This window comes from Megachile rotundata, chromosome 9 (genome assembly GCF_050947335.1).
Source record: "Megachile rotundata isolate GNS110a chromosome 9, iyMegRotu1, whole genome shotgun sequence".
Lineage (NCBI taxonomy): Eukaryota > Metazoa > Arthropoda > Insecta > Hymenoptera > Megachilidae > Megachile > Megachile rotundata.
The window spans coordinates 14560364-14578676 of NC_134991.1; the positions used below are offsets into that span (position 1 = coordinate 14560364).

Below are 18313 nucleotides of genomic sequence, written 5' to 3' on the forward strand. Positions count from 1 at the left end.
ACTAACTCGGTGGGTTTAGATACTGCGTTTCGTGATAATTATAGTGGTCATCGAATTACTGTTGGAAATTTTATGGTGTTTTTTATTTTTGCAATTAGAGGGTTACACGAGTGATTTAGTTTATTAGCTATGTGGTAGTTTGTATTCTGCTTAGGAATTTAGGAATTTGGGGGGTGTGGAATTTGGGGGATTTGGAATTTGGGGGTTTTGGAATTTGGGGGTTTTGGAATTTGGGAGTTTTGGAATTTGGGGGGTTTGGAATTTGGGGGGTTTGGAATTTGGGGGGTTTGGAATTTGGGGGTTTGGAATTTGGGGGGTTTGAAATTTGGGAGCTTTGGAATTTGAGAGCTTTGGAATTTGGGAGCTTTGGAATTTGGGAGCTTTGGAATTTGGGAGCTTTGGAATTTGGGAGCTTTGGAATTTGGGAGCTTTGGAATTTGGGAGCTTTGGAATTTGAGAGCTTTGGAATTTGAAAGCTTTGGAATTTGAGAGCTTTGGAATTTGAAAACTTTGGAATTTGGGAGCTTTGGAATTTGGGAGCTTTGGAATTTGAAAGCTTTGAAATTTGGGAGCTTTGGAATTTGGGAGCTTTGGAATTTGAGAGCTTTGGAATTTGGGAGCTTTGGAATTTGGGAGCTTTGGAATTTGGGAGCTTTGGAATTTGAGAGCTTTGGAATTTGAAAGCTTTGGAATTTGAGAGCTTTGGAATTTGAAAACTTTGGAATTTGAGAGCTTTGGAATTTGGGAGCTTTGGAATTTGAGAGCTTTGGAATTAGAGAGCTTTGGAATTTGAAAGCTCTGGAATTTGAGAGCTTTGGAATTTGTAAGTTGAAAAGAGTCTACTCTTCCTGACAAATAACCATAAAAAGGTTCGATAAAGTAAAAATCTCTCGTATCACCGAGTGCAAGTAAAAATATTAGGTCAAGGAAGAAATCTCTTCATTAACCTAGCGTTTTCAATTTATTCGAAATTTATAACCTCATTATCGGCGAGGAAACTCGATATAAAAGTCCTCAGGAAATAACAAACTCATCAAGGGAAACTGGCACGACTTATATTTACGTGTATCCGAAATACAAGACCGTCGTAGAATCGAGTTGAAACTTTCAACAGATCTTCTCTCTATCATCCCTTTCAAACTACCACCCCCGCGTTCGCCATCTAATTTCGTACTCGAGGGTTCATTTGCTGCGTTGAATACCTTTACAAGTGTCATTCAACTTGTCGTTTAGCCCGTTCAAATATTTCCCTCGAAGCAGACCAGTTTCTCTTTTTTTTCCTCTCTGTTATCCAGCCCTTTGTCTCCGATAGCGAGGGGACACGACGTTTGTTGTACAGCGAAACGTTCGCTGGAACTTAGATAGCCATCATTCAAAAATCATTTCATTGTGATGACCCTCGTTCCTGTTTCTGATTAGCTCTTACTGAACGAGCGTGTGTGGACTCGTTCTTTTTATTGCTGCTTTTTCATTATCTGGTCAAAGTGTCGTGCTCGAACAATAATTTCATTAATCCATTTATTCTCACGAACTTTTTTTTTTGAAAAAGGGCTATGATGGTTGTATATGTATACGATACAAGTTTATTGAGCAAATAAAGCCTTTTGTTATAATAAAAATATTGCGTCTCTTCGTATTACTTTAGTGATCATATGAGTACATATGAGTGCATATGAGTACACTGGGAACATATGTGCACAATTCTTTTGTAAATTATTTGTACATATATTCGATACAAGTTTATTGAGCAAATAAAGCCTTTTATTATAATAAAAATATTACATCCCTTCATATAAGTTTAGTGCACATATGAGTACATATGAGTGCATATGCTATATGAGTACACTGGGAACATATGTGCACAATTCTTTTGTAAATTATTTGTACATGTATTCGATACAAGTTTATTGAACAAATAAAGCCTATTCTTATAAGAAAAATATTACATCTCTTCGTATTACTTTAGTGCACATATGAGCACATATGAGTGCATATGCTATATGAGTACACTGGGAACATATGTATACAATTCTTTTGTAAATTATTTGTACATATATTCTATACAAGTTTATTGAGCAAATAAAGCCTTTTGTTATAATAAAAATATTACATCTCTTCCTATTAGTTTAGTGCACATATGAGTACATATGAGTGCATATATTATATGAGTACACTAGGAACATATGTATACAATTCTTTTGTAAATTATTTGTACATACATTCTATACAAGTTTATTGAGCAAATAAAGCCTTCTATTACAATAAAAATATTATGTGTCATATTGCTTCAGCTCCATATGAGTACATATGAGTACATATGCTACATGAGTACATTGGGAACATATATGCAATTCTTTTGCAAATTATTTCTAATGAAATTCAACAAAGTTAGCCTAAGGAACAGAACTGTAAAAAAATCCGCGTGTACCACTTACAAAAACCTCCCTTGTCAAAAGACAAGCGAGGTCAAAGGATATAGTCCACACACTGGACCCTTTGACTGTTACTCGAGAGGAAAATTGCTTGGTGAAATATTCACACGACGATTAACCGGCAGTTAAGCTGTCCAGGTTGAGAAGGATGAGGATGTCTGAGCATTAGGGACTTAGTTTGCTTGAGAGATTCCAGATTAGGGAATTAGAGCAACTATGTAACTGCTGTCCGAGCTTAATACGCTGTGTCACTCATCGCGTGTGTATTTTTAATGAAAATTCGCTTTAGCACGTGACACCTAACGTTACAACTAAACCGGTGGTCAGACGAAAGTTTCTACATGAAAGATTCTGACGATTCTCTGTCGTTTTCAATTGTAATTTAATGTGATTGTACTGTGACAATTTAAAAATGAAAATTAGGGTTTGTTATCTAGATTTGATGATTTCTATTCGAATTTTATGGATAAGCAGTAAGAGCCCATATGTTCGTGACGTGGCAGTAAAAGTGTTACAACTTTGTTTCTGAAATTGAACAATAAATTACCTTTCCCAGAACAATTGATATTATATCCTCTTAAAGTATTTTAATTTTTGTTTTAAAATTCGAAACAGCTTTGACGAGTTTTAATTATGAATATCCCTTCAGTAATTGCTTTTTCGCTGCTGTATATAATAAATTTTAAATACGATTATCCCCATTCTAATTACCTTCTGTGAAATTTCCGTTGTGCTGAAATATCGATCGTTTGATCATAAAGAAATTTCAGAATGTTTGCAACGTAATTAACAATAGTTTTGATTTAACAAGAAACGACTTGAATTAAAATATTAAATCGTTGTAAAATTCAAGAATACCTGCATTGCCAAAAAGACGACAAAAAATGAAAAAGAACATCGGTTTAAATATACGAATGTGTTTTCAACTGTTCATAAAGCAGCCCGACATATCACGTTGGAGTAAAATTGCACCGCAAACTGCAGATAGAATTAAAGGTATTAAAAATGAGCGTCATAACCGTTCCTGGTCCTGGAAAAACATGTGTGCGACAAAAAGCAGCATGTAGGAGAGAAACTAAACGTGAGAAACATAAAGGGAATGTGGGAACGCCAGGAAAATACAGAAACAAAACTGCGGAGAAATGAAAACGCTGCAATCGGAGAAACGGTGATGCAAAAGGGTAAAAAAATATGGTAAGAAGAAAGTGAAAGAAAAAATATGGGAGATTTTATTTCGGTGGATACATTGCGTGTATACTGTTCGTGCGATAGCTTTCAATTATTGATGGAAATTTGATTTAATAAACAGAACTCGTATCGAACATTAATTCGCGTTGAAATATATGTGAATCAATATAGAATTTAATTGACACAAATTGATGAATATAACTATGGATTTTTAAAGCTTTCGATAGATGGCATAGATTGATTACTAATTTTCGGGGTGGAAACTGGGAAATACGAAGTTTCAATTTTTCAATTTTTCAATTTTTTGATTCTTCGATTTTTCAATTTTTCGATTTTTCAATTTTTCAATTTTTCAATTTTTCAATTTTTCAGTTTTTCAATTTTTCAGTATTTCAATTTTTCAATTTTTCAATTTTTCAATTTTTCAATTTTTCAGTTTTCCAATCTTTCAATTTCTCAATCTTTCAATTTCTCAATCTTTCAGTTTCTCAATCTTTCAGTTTCTCAATCTTTCAGTTTCTCAATCTTTCAATTTCTCAATCCTTCAATTTCCCAATTTTTCAATTTCTCAATCTTCCAATTTCTCAATCTTCCAATTTCTCAATCTTTCAATTTCTCAATCTTTCAGTTTCTCAATCTTCCAATTTCTCAATCTTCCAATTTCTCAATTTTTCAGTTTTTCAATCTTTCAATTTTTCAATCTTTCAATTTCCCAATTTTTCAATTTCTCAATCTTTCAATTTCTCAATCTTCCAATTTCTCAATCTTTCAATTTCTCAATCTTTCAATTCCTCAATCTTTCAATTCCTCAATCTTTCAATTTCTCAATCTTCCAATCTTTAATTTTTCAACTTGTCAATTGTTCAATTTTTCAATCGTTAAATTTTTCAATTTTGGAATGCTTCAATTTTGGAATGCTTCAATTTTTCAATTCTTCAATTCTTCAATTCTTCAATTCTTCAATTCTTCAATTCTTCAATTCTTCATTTTTTTCCATTTTTCAATTCTTCAATTCTTCCATTTTCCAATTCTTCAATTTTTCAAATCTTCAATTCTTCGACACAGTACTCATAACAGAAATATAAAAATCCTTCAATAAGAACTTCCATAAAAAGAAACGAACGAACAAGGTACAACATCCGAAAGTTCGAATTATCGGCACAGATACGGTCGAATAAAAAAGACTGGCGTAAGGGTAGAGTATCTAAATTCTGGTTAGCCGGTTAACAAGCAAAAAAGTCTTCCCGCGATCTCGTATCCTCCGGTTGTTTTTTCAAGAACAAGAACGAGCAGGCAACTTTTTAGCTGGTTAGCAAAAACCACTTAGAATGTACTGACCGTGGATAATTAGAAGTTTAATCCCGTGCTCTAGTACGGATCCTCATTCTCTCATAAACGAGTGACGCAAGTTCAAAACAAAAAACTTCCTGCGACCATGTAAGAACTAAATTGAACCGAACAATTCTCTTCTTATTATATTTCCTCCCTGTTGTTTCTGCTTCGAAATAAAAGAACTACGGGCGGCCATGTAAAAACCGAAATGAACTCGAGAACTCTTCTTTTATCGCATTTTTCCTCTTTCGATTTTTTACTGTGTTAGCAGACTGTTATTGAAATTTTTTAGCAAGTTTTATTGTCTTCTTACAATGCAGTAAATAATATAATATTTGTTATTAATTGTTGAAGTACTTTGAAAAACATTTCTAAGGTATTTATGTTCCCTAAAATATCTTCTAAGACATTTTAAAATACTTCTCGAGTAATTTCTAATAAAATGTGAAACAAAATATCGTTTTAATAATTATTTCTTTCGTAAAGAAAGAATGTATAAAGGAACAGTAAAAGAAGTTCACGTCGGACATAATCTTTTTACAAGGATGCGAAGATAAAAATTTGTCATAACTTTCCGCGTAAGAATATAGTTAATAAAATGCAGCTACGGTACCGAAGAGAAAATAGCTTTGAAGAAAAAGTGACAGATAAAAAGGAAGAACTTTCGATAAGCTATTTTCCCTGTCGAGAATCCGGACAGCTGCTCCCACTTTTCTCTCTCTCTTCCATTTTCTTTCTTCGCTGCAGAAAGAACGGGGAACTTGTTCTGCATCGATTAGCAATTTCTGTTCGAGAAACATACTGGCCGTTGACCGACTTCGAAGTTGAAATTATTGTTACGGATTTAATATAAGTTGAGAAAGAAGCGAGTCGAGTTGCTGACCGAAGAGAATAAGAAACCGAGAACGCTATGCTTGCGGTGAAGAAAAAGGTAAAAAAAATCTTATCGTAACAAGCGAGAAGTTCTGGAGTATTATTTAAAAGCGGAATGCTTTGCTGCCCGACTTTTATTCGAGCGAGGATCGGTCGAAATTTAATTTTAATATGTTCTTAATGTGGTACAATTATGATTGCAATGATTACTATTTTAATAAATTGAAGTTTTCGATCATTGTTTAAGATGCGGTAGTTTAATTGATATTGTTTATTGTGGCTGTTTATAAATTAAATGTATTGTTTTATGTTAAGTTGTTGGCAAAATTGAAACTGAAATTGTAGTCAAAATCGAAGTCGAACTCGAAGTCGAACTCGAAATCGAACTCGAAATCGAACTCGACATCCAACTCGATATCGAACTCGATATCGAACTCGAAATCGAACTCGAACTCGAACTCGAACTCGAAATCGATATCGATATCAATATCGAACTCGAACTCGAACTCGAAATTGATATCGAACTCGAACTCGAACTCCAAATCGATATCGAACTCGAAATCGATATCGAACTCGAACTTAATATCGAACTCGAATACGAAGTCGAAGTAAAAATAAAATTAGAATTAACAAAATTAGAATTAAAAATAAAATTAGAAATAAAATTAAAATTAAAATTACAAAAAAATTAGAAATAAAATTAAAATTAAAATTGCAAATAAAATTAAAATTAAAATTAAAATTGCAAATAAAATTAAAATTAAAATTAAAATTGCAAATAAAATTAAAATTAAAATTGAAATTGCAAATAAAATTAAAATTAAAATTAAAATAAAAAACCAGTGATTAAGTGTCATTATCAATAAACAAAATGTCCTCTGATAATTAAATACAATTGCACCACACTATGTATAAATCTTCAAAACTGTAAGTCTTCTAAAATAAAATGAAGCAGTATTAATTAACTCACCGAGTACACCAAGGCGAAAATTAATGGTAACGACGATAAGACGTCCATAAGCAGCCAATGCAGTCCCGTCGAAAGAATTCCCAGCACCCCACGAATAGGAATCACCGTGAATAAGAAGAAGAGCTGGTAACAGATCTGGGGTACTACCTGAAACATTAAACAACCATGTTCAATATTTATAAAACAAACAGTTTAAAAAAAGATTAACTTCAAAAAATTTGCAAAACTATTTTAGCTCACTGATACTGTTATATGCAAAATCGTCTTTTATTATTCGGTCCAAAAAAAATTAAACTAAAAACACAATATTCTGTATTCGTTGCAAATTTGTTCGATCATTGCAAATTTTATTCAATTACCGTTTCGCTGCACAAAAGAATTTACCTCGGTAAATAATTCATAAAAAAGCTTTCCATAAATTTTCCCCGATATTGATTCTCAAAGCAAGAAAAAATGTAAAATTCTTGAATTCCGAAAGAAAATGAATCGATCGAAAAACCTTTAACCCTCGAATGTATCCGCGATTCAGCAATCGATCGAACGAATTTAGTCGTAACGTTTCGATTCTATTAATTAAATCTTCTCGGTCGAACACGGCGGAATTAAAAATCTATAATCATTTATAAAACCAGCGAGAGCGCGGCTAATACGATTCGGGCGGAGCTCGTTAAAAGTTCAACGATGAAAAAAAAAGGCCGAACAAGAAAATTTCTGAAATGACTGTGCTAAAACAACTGAACCATCGCAGGCCCTGTATGAATAATAAAAACAGCTACCGCTTTCAGTGGAGTTCCACACGAAACTTTCCGATGAAAAGGTTAAGACATAAAGAAATTTTAATGGAAGTTCGAGTGTTTTGTGCACCCTGAATAAACTGAAAACTAGGTTCGCTTAATTAAAATCATTTTAGCAGAAAGAAGACGGTATCGGGTAAATTTTGTATTTTCAAAGTTGTCACCTACTGTTACGATTATTATCTTTTTTATTAGATATGGGGATATAGGGATTTTAGGGAGATAGAGATTTTTGGGAGAAAGGGATTTTTGGATGTAGAGATTGTGAGATCTAGGGAGTTTTGGGATTTAGGGATTTTGGGATTTGGGGATTGTGGGATTTGGGGATTGTGGGATTTGGGGATTGTGGGATTTGGGGATTGTGGGATTTGGGGATTGTGGGATTTGGGGATTGTGGGATTTGGGGATTGTGGGATTTGGGGATTGTGGGATTTGGGGATTGTGGGATTTGGGGATTGTGGGATTTGGGGATTGTGGGATTTGGGGATTGTGGGATTTGGGGATTGTGGGATTTGGGGATTGTGGGATTTGGGGATTGTGGGATTTGGGGATTGTGGGATTTGGGGATTGTGGGATTTGGGGATTGTGGGATTTGGGGATTGTGGGATTTGGGGATTGTGGGATTTGGGGATTGTGGGATTTGGGGATTGTGGGATTTGGGGATTGTGGGATTTGGGGATTGTGGGATTTGGGGATTGTGGGATTTGGGGATTGTGGGATTTGGGGGTTGTGGGATCTAGGGATTGTGGGATCTAGGGATTGTGGGATTTAGGGAGTTTTGAGATTTGGGGATTTTGGGATCTAGGAATTTTGGGATTTGGGGATTATGGGATCTCGGGATTATGGGATCTCGGGATTGTGGGATTTAGGGATTGTGAGATCTAGGGATTGTGGGATTTAGGGATTGTGGGATCTAGGGACTCTGGGATCTAGGAATTGTGGGATCTAGGGGTTGTGGGATCTAGGGATTGTGGGATCTAGGGATTGTGGAATCTAGGGATTGTGGGATCTAGGGATTGTGGGATCTAGGGATTGTGAGATCTAGGGATTGTGGGATCTAGAGAATTTTGGTATCTAGGGATTGTGGGATCTAGAGGATTTTGGTATCTAGGGATTGTGGGATCTAGGGATTGTGGAATCTTGAAATTATGGGATCTAGGGATTGTGGGATCTAGAGAATTTTGGGATCTAGAGAATCGTGGGATCTAGAGAATTGTGGGATCTAGAGAATTTGGATCTAGGGATTTTTTGACTAAACATTATTGAGTTGTAAAACTAAATCAATTACATAAATTTCCCCCCAAAATTTCAAGAAGATAAAATAAGAATATTAACAAAATAACAAAATAACAAAGTTAATAAAATTTAAAAAGAAACGCGCAACACAAAGTATATAGACACAAGCAAAATCTTTAATTGATCAAATTGTCAATACTGTTTGTTCTTTTCGTTAAATCAATTTCAATGTATCGGAGATCGGTGAAATAACATTTTCAGTTTCAAATATGCCCCGAGTATCGTACGAACATTTTCAAACACAATCTTGTTAGGGAACTATTCAATAAAGGAACAGCGTGGGCGTAGAAATCGATATTCATCAATAGCGATGACTATTGGTATTCACGTGATACTGCCGCAACGTATATCACTATTCGATTCAATCGTAATCGCCGTTGCATCCTGTACACGTGTACATGTAATATGCAAAAGCAACTAAATTCCGACGCACCAGTTATAATTGAATAACCATACAACAATCTCTGCACGGTACATTCACATATGTACATATATTTCATTTTTGTGAACTGTAATTTGAATTGGTGTACGAAAGGTAATTTCCATGTAGGAACCTTTCATATTTATTAATAATATTTTTAATACAATGTTCAGTTGGAGCGTTTTGTAAATAATTTATGAAAGAGGAAACAATGGTGTGGAGATTTTATTTTTTGACGATCACATTTAGGTAAAATATACAGTGGGCTGTTTAAGGTCACACTAGAAATTTTTATGACAAGAAAGGTATTCATTATTTTAATTTGAAAAATTATAAATAATCTTTGAGAGTGGTTTTATTATATTTCACAGCTGTTTAAGTAAATTTGGATGTTGAAACATAACCTCTTAGGAACGCGAGATGTTAGAACACGTGACGTTGCAACATGTGACAACGTGTGAGAACATGTGATGGAATTTCTGGATATCGTAACTTCCAAATTTACATATTCCTAAGTTGTCAACTCTTCAGCTTCAAACTCTTCAATTTTCCATTTTTCAAATTTTTCAATATTTCCAAATTTCCACATCTCTAAGTTGTTAACTCTTCAGCTTCAAACTCCTCAATTTTCCATTTTTCAAATTTTTCAATATTTCCAAATTTCCACATCTCCAAATTGTCAACTCTTCAGCTTCAAACTCCTCAATTTTCCATTTTTCAAATTTTTCAATATTTCCAAATTTCCACATCTCTAAATTGTCAACTCTGCAGCTTCAAACTCCTCAATTTTCCATTTTTCAAATTTTTCAATATTTCCAAATTTCCACGTCTCTAAATTGTCAACTCTTCAGCTTCAAACTCCTCAATTTTCCATTTTTCAAATTTTTCAATATTTCCAAATTTCCATATCTCTAAGTTATTAACTCTTCAGCTTCAAACTCCTCAATTTTCCATTTTTCAATATTTCCAAATTTCCACATCTCTAAATTGTCAACTCTTCAGCTTCAAACTCCTCAATTTTCCATTTTTCAAATTCCCCAATATCTCGAATTCCTAAATCCCCAAAACTTCAAGCTCTCATATTTCATAACTTGACATCACTCTAATTTGACGTCACTCTAACACGACATCACTATATGGCAATATAACGCGAGTGAACTGCCCCATCAAATGTTAAACACCAGAAGATCAATTCCCCATCATGCACCACACAATACACTATTGCAACATAATGAGAGTAAACCATGAATCATCTCCTCAAATTCAAGCAGATCAATTTACTATCCAACGCGGTCGGAAATATAAGAACCACCCTGAAGTAAATCAATTTACCAACAAGCGACTATACGCTCCAAAATGTGGCGATGTAAGAAGAGCCCTGCCAAATGGCTAGTAAATCTAAGCAGATCGAAGAGGTTGAACGTGGAGTGGACATGAAATGGTTCCGGGTCGAAATGTTGGCCACTGCTGGGGTCGATTGGTAACCGCAGCTACTCGACCTCGGTCTGAACCTGTGCTATGGATTCTAGCTTGCGGTTAAACCTCCTTTCAACGAGGACAGGGGCGTTAATGAATCCTATCGAGTCTCGCTGTTACACTGTCGATGTTCTTCGTTCGACTTCTTCTTTGTAAGTCACGGATTGACTATTTGACCCACAAACAGGAGTACCACTTGCACTGCTGCTTGCGGAGTGCGTCACGTGCGGGAGGTTCGGTGTTATTTTCAGATGACTGTTTCTATCGATTTTTTAATCATTTTATTTGGTAGCGAGAGCGCCAAATGGCACTTGGACTTTATTTTTGGTTTATTATTTTTGGTTGTCTTTTACTTAACTTTGCACTTTGACGAGTTTCGCATCCACAGATCAAATGTGACTTTCGGTAAATTTTTTGATGCTCTTCATTTTGAAGGCTTAATTATATTTTCTAGCTAAGTATCACTGAATGTAACATACAACATCTTTGTTTTAATATACTGAAAATTAATTTCGTTGCTGTCCGTGTCAATGTTTCCATTAGCTCGTGTATTTCATATCAAGAGAAATACATTTGAAGGTTAAAGTAACTTGTAAATCTCAAATTCTTCTTCCACTTTTATGGCAAAGGTCAGCCAAAAAAATGGTCAGTTAAACACGTGATACTCTCCACATGTAACCACTACATGTACACATAACAAGTATACATTAATTGAATTCGAAAGAGAAACTTACAGCTACGTATCGATGACCTCAAAGAAATTGAGATCACGTAAGCATATAACACGAAACTGCAGTAAAACGGTACAGCGTCCTAACCATATCTTTTATTGTTCTGAAAACGTAGTTTTATTGTGACAAAGAAGCTGCTATCGTGACAGGCGAACGTGACAGTAAGTCTATCTTTCGTAACTAACTGCTAGCTAAAGTCAAAACACGTCTCTCAGGTTGGCAACAGCTTGACGTACGATGTACTATAATGGCGGGTGGTTGGGATTTGGCGTACAAGGGACCTGTCTGCCTCATAATCACCTCCGCGTAATATGATCTGATAATCGATATGGTTATAGACTGCGGACATTTTGCAACTAACAAATATTTGCTTCTTTTTGCAAAAATAATAATTTCTTATAACAGAATTATAAGTACAGTTGTGAGGTTTTAAAATGCAATTAAATTTTTTGTATTAGAATTACAAATTTTTAGATAGAATTATAAATTAAATGAAATAAATATACAAATAAATTGTATTAAATAGATATAATTTGAACCGAAGTCATCAAGGTACTATTATATTATATTATTATAAAATATGCATTGCATAAGTACAATATTATTATGTGAGTTCTTGTTCTAAAATTTCTTTGAATTTCTTCTTACATTTTTACCAAAGCAATTATAACAATCCTTTGCCTATAAAATGCAATGAAAACGTTTTACAGAATATTTCATTGAAACTTCAGAATAAAAGATTTATGGTCTAAATCTAAAACAAACAATGAACGTGACATGTTTTCCGTGATAGACACAAACTATAAATCAGCGACAGCAACCTTTTATGCAACGAACCTAAATTGAGAATCCGATAATCAATACACGTCGCACTAAAAAAAGCTAATTTATTACTTTAAAAATTGTTAACATATAATCTGCTTCTTAAAATGTTCGATACTCTCCATCGACATTCACAAAATTATTTCATAATTGATACATTATTCGCTTTTAATTAAAGTGGGCCACAGCTTTATTTCCGGTCACTCGTTCCAAATTGCCCCAATAAATAACTCGGTACACAAATTGTTTACTTTATCATTACTGACGCAAGCCCGTATGTTATTTCAAATTTTCAGCAACTTCATGTTACCATAAACATTGAACAATGAATAATAATTGAACACCGACTGAATAATTAATACACAGGCCACTTTCGCGTAAAATCCTTGATAAAGGTTCGCGTAAAAGTACAATATAATTTAGGAAAGAGACCCGCAATTAACTTAAAAGCAAGGCAAGTACTCAGGTGCAATTGCAAATAACGCTCTGCTTCTACAACACGTTGCAAGCAATCAAATATTGTCCTGCTCCTCCAATTTATAAATGGATGAAACAAGGACGCTGTACCGTGTACGGCGATCGAGAATATTGTTGAGTAGCCAAAATCATCTGTCGATGTGCTCCAGGTAAAATGTAGACATCGAAAATATTCTGACTTTCATTTTTTTTTTATTCAAAATAAAATCGATGCAGTGTATACTACAGAAAAAGGAAGATAAAGTAACACTTCAATCGCTGGAGCAAACAAGAGCATAAATCGGACAAATGTTAGTAAAAATATTTATTTTACAAGAAACGAATGTTTTGCAGTTACAACTTGTTTTCGTTGCATTCAGAGAAAACTTCAATCTAGATGAGATTAATCCATATTGAAACTATATGCGAAAACATATGAAATGTTTTGAAGAACTTCAGTCATCGTTCATTGATTTCAATTCATTTTCCACAAGAACAGTACAGAATAGTATTTAAATTGTATTTGAAGGATTAACTCGCATCAAAGACTTCGTAATATCTGTCTAAAAGAAAAGAACGAAGAATGACTAACATAAGTCCACAGTTAAACCACCGTAGGTGTTTAACGCAGTTTAAGATATTTTCCTAAGGGAGATAGATTGGCACGTTGACAATTCATGAGATCACATAATTGTCCGCGAACCAGCCACAACGGTGCTCCTGTAAGCGATTGTAAACGAGACGAGACATCCACCTGTTGCGAATTCTGACACGACTATCATGGTAGACCAGACAGATAGGTGAGTAGGCCAGCTTCTATCTTCGAGCGGCACGTCTCGGTCCTCCATCAAGGAACCGTGATCCTATCTGGGATAAATTTACGAGAGATCTGGTATTTTACGTTATCCCTGACGCCTGGATCAACTGGAATCCCCTTATCGCTGCATCCATGATGTCGGATAAGAACACTGCATTTGCAAACTGACAGTGAGATATTACGAAAACTGTAGGAAACTGTTTGAAATTCTTCGAAAAACTGAGTGGATGGTGATTTATTGTGCTTGGGGATGTTTTTGTGGATGCGGTTTAAAGGCGGATGGTGTATACTAATTTATAAATGGGCAGATGGGGGGAGTTTTGAGGAAGGAATTTGGAGGTTTGGGTGTTTGGGGATTTAGGGAGTTAGGAGTGTGGAAATTTAGGGACTTTGGAATTTTGGAATTTGGGGGTTTTGGAATTTGAGGGGTTGGGAATTTGGGGGGTTGGGAATTTGGGGGGTTGGGAATTGGGGGGTTTTGGAATTTGGAAGTTTTGGAATTTGGGGGTTTTGGAATTTGGGGGGTTGGGAATTGAGGGGTTTTGGAATTTGGGGGGTTGGGAATTGGGGGGTTTTAGAATTTGGAAGTTTTGGAATTTGGGAGTTTTGGAATTTGGGAGTTTTGGAATTGTGGGGTTTTGGAATTTGGGAGTTTTGGAATTTGGGGGGTTGGGAATTGGGGGTTTTTGGAATTTGGGGGTTTTGGAATTTGGGAGTTTTGGAATTTGGGGGTTTTGGAATTGGGTGGTTTTGGAATTTGGGGAGCTTGAAATTTGGGGGTTTTGGAATTTGGGGGTTTTGAAATTTGGGGGTTTTGGAATTTGGGAGTTTTGGAATTTGGGGGGTTTGGAATTGGGGAGTTTTGGAATTTGGGGGTTTTGGAATTTGGGGGTTGTGGAATTTGAAAGTTTTGGAATTTTGAAATTTTGGAATTTTGGAATTTTAGAGTTTTGGAGTTTTGGAAGTTGGGAATTTAGTAAATTAAAGATTTGGGAAGTTAGGGATTTAAGAAGTTAGGGATTTACTAAGTTAGGGATTTAAGAAGTTAGGGATTTATTAAGTTGGGGATTTAAGAAGTTGGGAATTTAGGAAGTTGGGGCTTTAAAAAGTTGTTCATTTAGAAACTTGAAACTAAAAAATTTATAAACTTGAAAACCCACTAATTCAATCCTCCAACAATTAAAATAAATTTCAATAGCCCCATCTTCAGAAAGCAATTAAAATCAGAAATTTCACACGCACAAAGTTTATAACGAAATATGAAAGAAGCAGAAGTTAGAGATTAGTATCCGAGTAAGGGGAAGTTACACTTGAAAAGTTCAGCATCAAGTCTCAACAAGAGATCTTGAAATCGTAACGAAGAACGGAAGAGAGAAAGGCGTAGTTCGAATTTAAAAATATCCTAAGGGAGTCGGTCGTTCGCCCACCGAGAACGTAGATCACTTTGGTCTTCCTTAATTACCTTTCACGGTATTATGCGAAAAATAGTATTCAACGAAGAGAATGGAAAGTAGAAAAGAAAGAAGAAGGAGCTTTCCAAGAAGAATTAATCCCCTGACCTCCGACCTCCTTCATACGTCCGTTCAATTTTATCGGGTGCATGCTTGCAGAAGTGAATGAAACTGGAAATACGGTGTTTCACCGAATGGAAAGACTTTCTGTGAACAAAAATTAGAATCCTTAACACTTCGATGCCTACGCAGTCAAATGTCGCCAGAGGCATTTTTGAAGAATTCAAAGAAACTTTACATAAATTCATGAAATAATTCAACATGTGACACATAAAACAAACAAGAGCATTTAATACAACGAAATTAATATTTTACGTTTGTGTAATAGTTATTAAAGCAATCGCCTGCGTTCGATCATCACACGAAGGGCACCGGCCAATGACCTTTGGTAGCATCACACACACGTGTGAGCGGATGCTAACGGTTGGCCCGGCCATCACACACACGTGTGAGCGGCCACTAAAGTGTTAAGGGTTAACTAACTACTAAGTTAGCAACAAGAGGGTTAACAAAGGAGGAAATCGAATTGCTTCTAATCCCTTCACGCGTCTGCTTACCATCAAATCTTCGTCGGTGAGATTGACCCGAGCTTTCTCGGACGTTAAACCGAGCAGTGAATCTCGATCGGCGAAAGTGGTATGTATGCTACCTTTGGTAGCGTCATACACATGTGTGAGCGATTTTTAAGGGTTGTCGCAACCATTACATGCATGTTGTGAGTGGACATGAAAGTATTCATTTTTAAATCATTCTAACTTACGATAAGTATTGAAAAGGTGACTAAACTCAATGATCTAAACCTTGACATATGTTAATTTGTTAGGAGCGGCTTTCGGATCATCTATATGTAAGACTGATAGAACTAAGTAAGAAGTATAGGAAAATAATTTAATCATCAAAAACTTCATTTTAATATATTTAGATAAAAAGTAAACAAAAGCATACACAATTAACAATTGCTTTTAACAAAAAATATTAATTAACGAATTCCGGCAGACTGCAACTTAATTTAATTCAGATTTAATGAAAACGAAATTCTACATTAAATTTGATTTTCTGATAAATATTTATATTACATTGTCTAGATTAACATTTTATTCCAATACATTTTTTAAATTTACGACGGTCTTCGTGGTATTAATTATTTCATTTTCATAATGAACGTTTCATAGAAAGAGAATTATTATGTTCACAACGGCTTATAAATGTTTGTACATGTAATTAAATCGTATTTCACTGTACGTGTCTCGTTAACTAAAAAAGAATTTCTTTCCTTTTCTACGTAAAAGAAATTCTTTACTTATCTTAATTATTTTCAAATTAATATTAATTTATTATAAGTAACAACAGAATTATAAAATTTGCTTTATTAATTAGAAGATTAGTTATAATTTCTTATAGCAATATTCTTAAAAATTATATCGTCACAAGTTGTACTTCAATTTCACCTGCTATTTAGAAAATTATATAGAATTTCAATTACTAAATACGTTACACAATTATAAATAAATTAAAACTTCCACTACTTCCAAGAACTTGTGCTCTGAACCAGGTCACATACCTATGTGGCGCACTGTACATTGTGACTTAAAACGATTAAGTCTCTAATGCAATCACATGATCATTAAATTTTTGTAGCCTGATAAGAACGTTGTTATTAAACTTTCGCTAAAGTGTCATTATTCGAACAATCACCACGCTTCACAAAATCCATTTTAACGTCGTTGATTACAATATCATAATACCATGAACATAGACAATCTAATGGAAACAATATTCTTCTTATCGTATTATTTTCAATTTACTTAATCACGCAATTGTCAGAACACATCTAGTGTTATCGACAATTAACCTAACTATTTAGGCTAATCTAAAAGCACGATCATCGCACGTCGAATAAATTACTGTGAGATTTTGTATATTATTATTAAGGTATTTAATAATTTTACATGACCAAGACAATTTTCCATAGGTGATATAATTATGAATGATACATAAAAGTGACATTTTCGTACTTGGTCCTTCGATGACCATCTGCTAGATGCAACTACATACGTGCAAGTAGTCACCTGACAGAGTAAATCTCACCTGCTTAACCGTTGTGGTAACCCTTTGCACTCCTATGTCCAGTGTGTATCAACACATGTGTGTATTTCTCTTGGAAATCTTAAATAATTCAGATAAATTGATTGGTTGAAGAAGTTAAGAGCCCCAAATTCCAATATTTGCAAATTCCAACATTCCAAAATTACCAAATTCCCCAATTCCCACATTCCCACATTCCCCAATTCCCACGTTCCCCAATTCCCACGTTTCCCAATTACCACGTTCCCCAATTCCCACGTTCCCCAATTCCCGCATTCTCCAATTCCCACTTTCTCCAATTCCCACATTCCCCAATTCCCACATTCCCCAATTCCTACATTCCCCAATTCCCGCGTTCCCCAATTCCCACATTCCCCAATTCCCACGTTCCCCAATTTCCACGTTCCCCAATTCCCACATTCCCCAATTCTTACATTCCCCAATTCCCGCGTTCCCCAATTCCCACATTCCCCAATTCCCACATTCCCCAATTCCCACGTTCCCTAATTCCCGCATTCCCCAATTCCCACATTCCCCAATTCCCACATTCTCCAAATCCCACATTCCCCAATTCCCACATTTCCCAATTCCCACGTTCCCCAATTCCCACATTCCCCAATTCCCACGTTCCCCAATTCCCACGTTCCCCAATTCCCACGTTCCCCAATTCCCACATTCCCCAATTCCCACATTCCCCAATTCCCACGTTCCCCAATTCCCACATTTCCCAATTCCAACATCCCTCAATTCCCACATTCTCCCATTCCTACATTCCCCAATTCCCACATTCTCCCATTCCCACATTCCCCAATTCCCACATTCTCCCATTCCCACATTCTCCAATTCCCAAATTCCCAAATCTCTACACCCCTAAATCCCTAAATCCCACCTCAAAATTCCCAAACACCCAAACCTCCAAATTTCACGAAGTCCTTTCTACTTTAAAAATTAGTAAACGATACGAAAAAGAAATTGAGGAGTGCAAAGAGTTAAAAGAAACCTTGTTTGCCGTATTTTGTTTCCATCTTCGAATCTCCGTAGTCGATCCATCGTCGGTTGTCGACGAGAAAGTCGATTCGCCGCGAGGCCACCTCACTCCCGCGGTGCTT

At 35.3% G+C, this 18313-nt stretch overlaps 1 protein-coding gene across 2 annotated transcripts in view; it reads right to left on the reverse strand.

The window, feature by feature from the left end:
* Window positions 1–18313, reverse strand: part of LOC100876541 (neuroligin-1) — a 78871-nt gene that overhangs the window by 25205 nt on the left and 35353 nt on the right. For both annotated transcript variants that reach the window (XM_076535647.1, XM_076535646.1), the window contains one exon: window positions 6796–6942. In XM_076535647.1, coding sequence (XP_076391762.1) covers window positions 6796–6942 — 147 coding nt within the window. The remainder of the gene's footprint in view (window positions 1–6795; window positions 6943–18313) is intronic.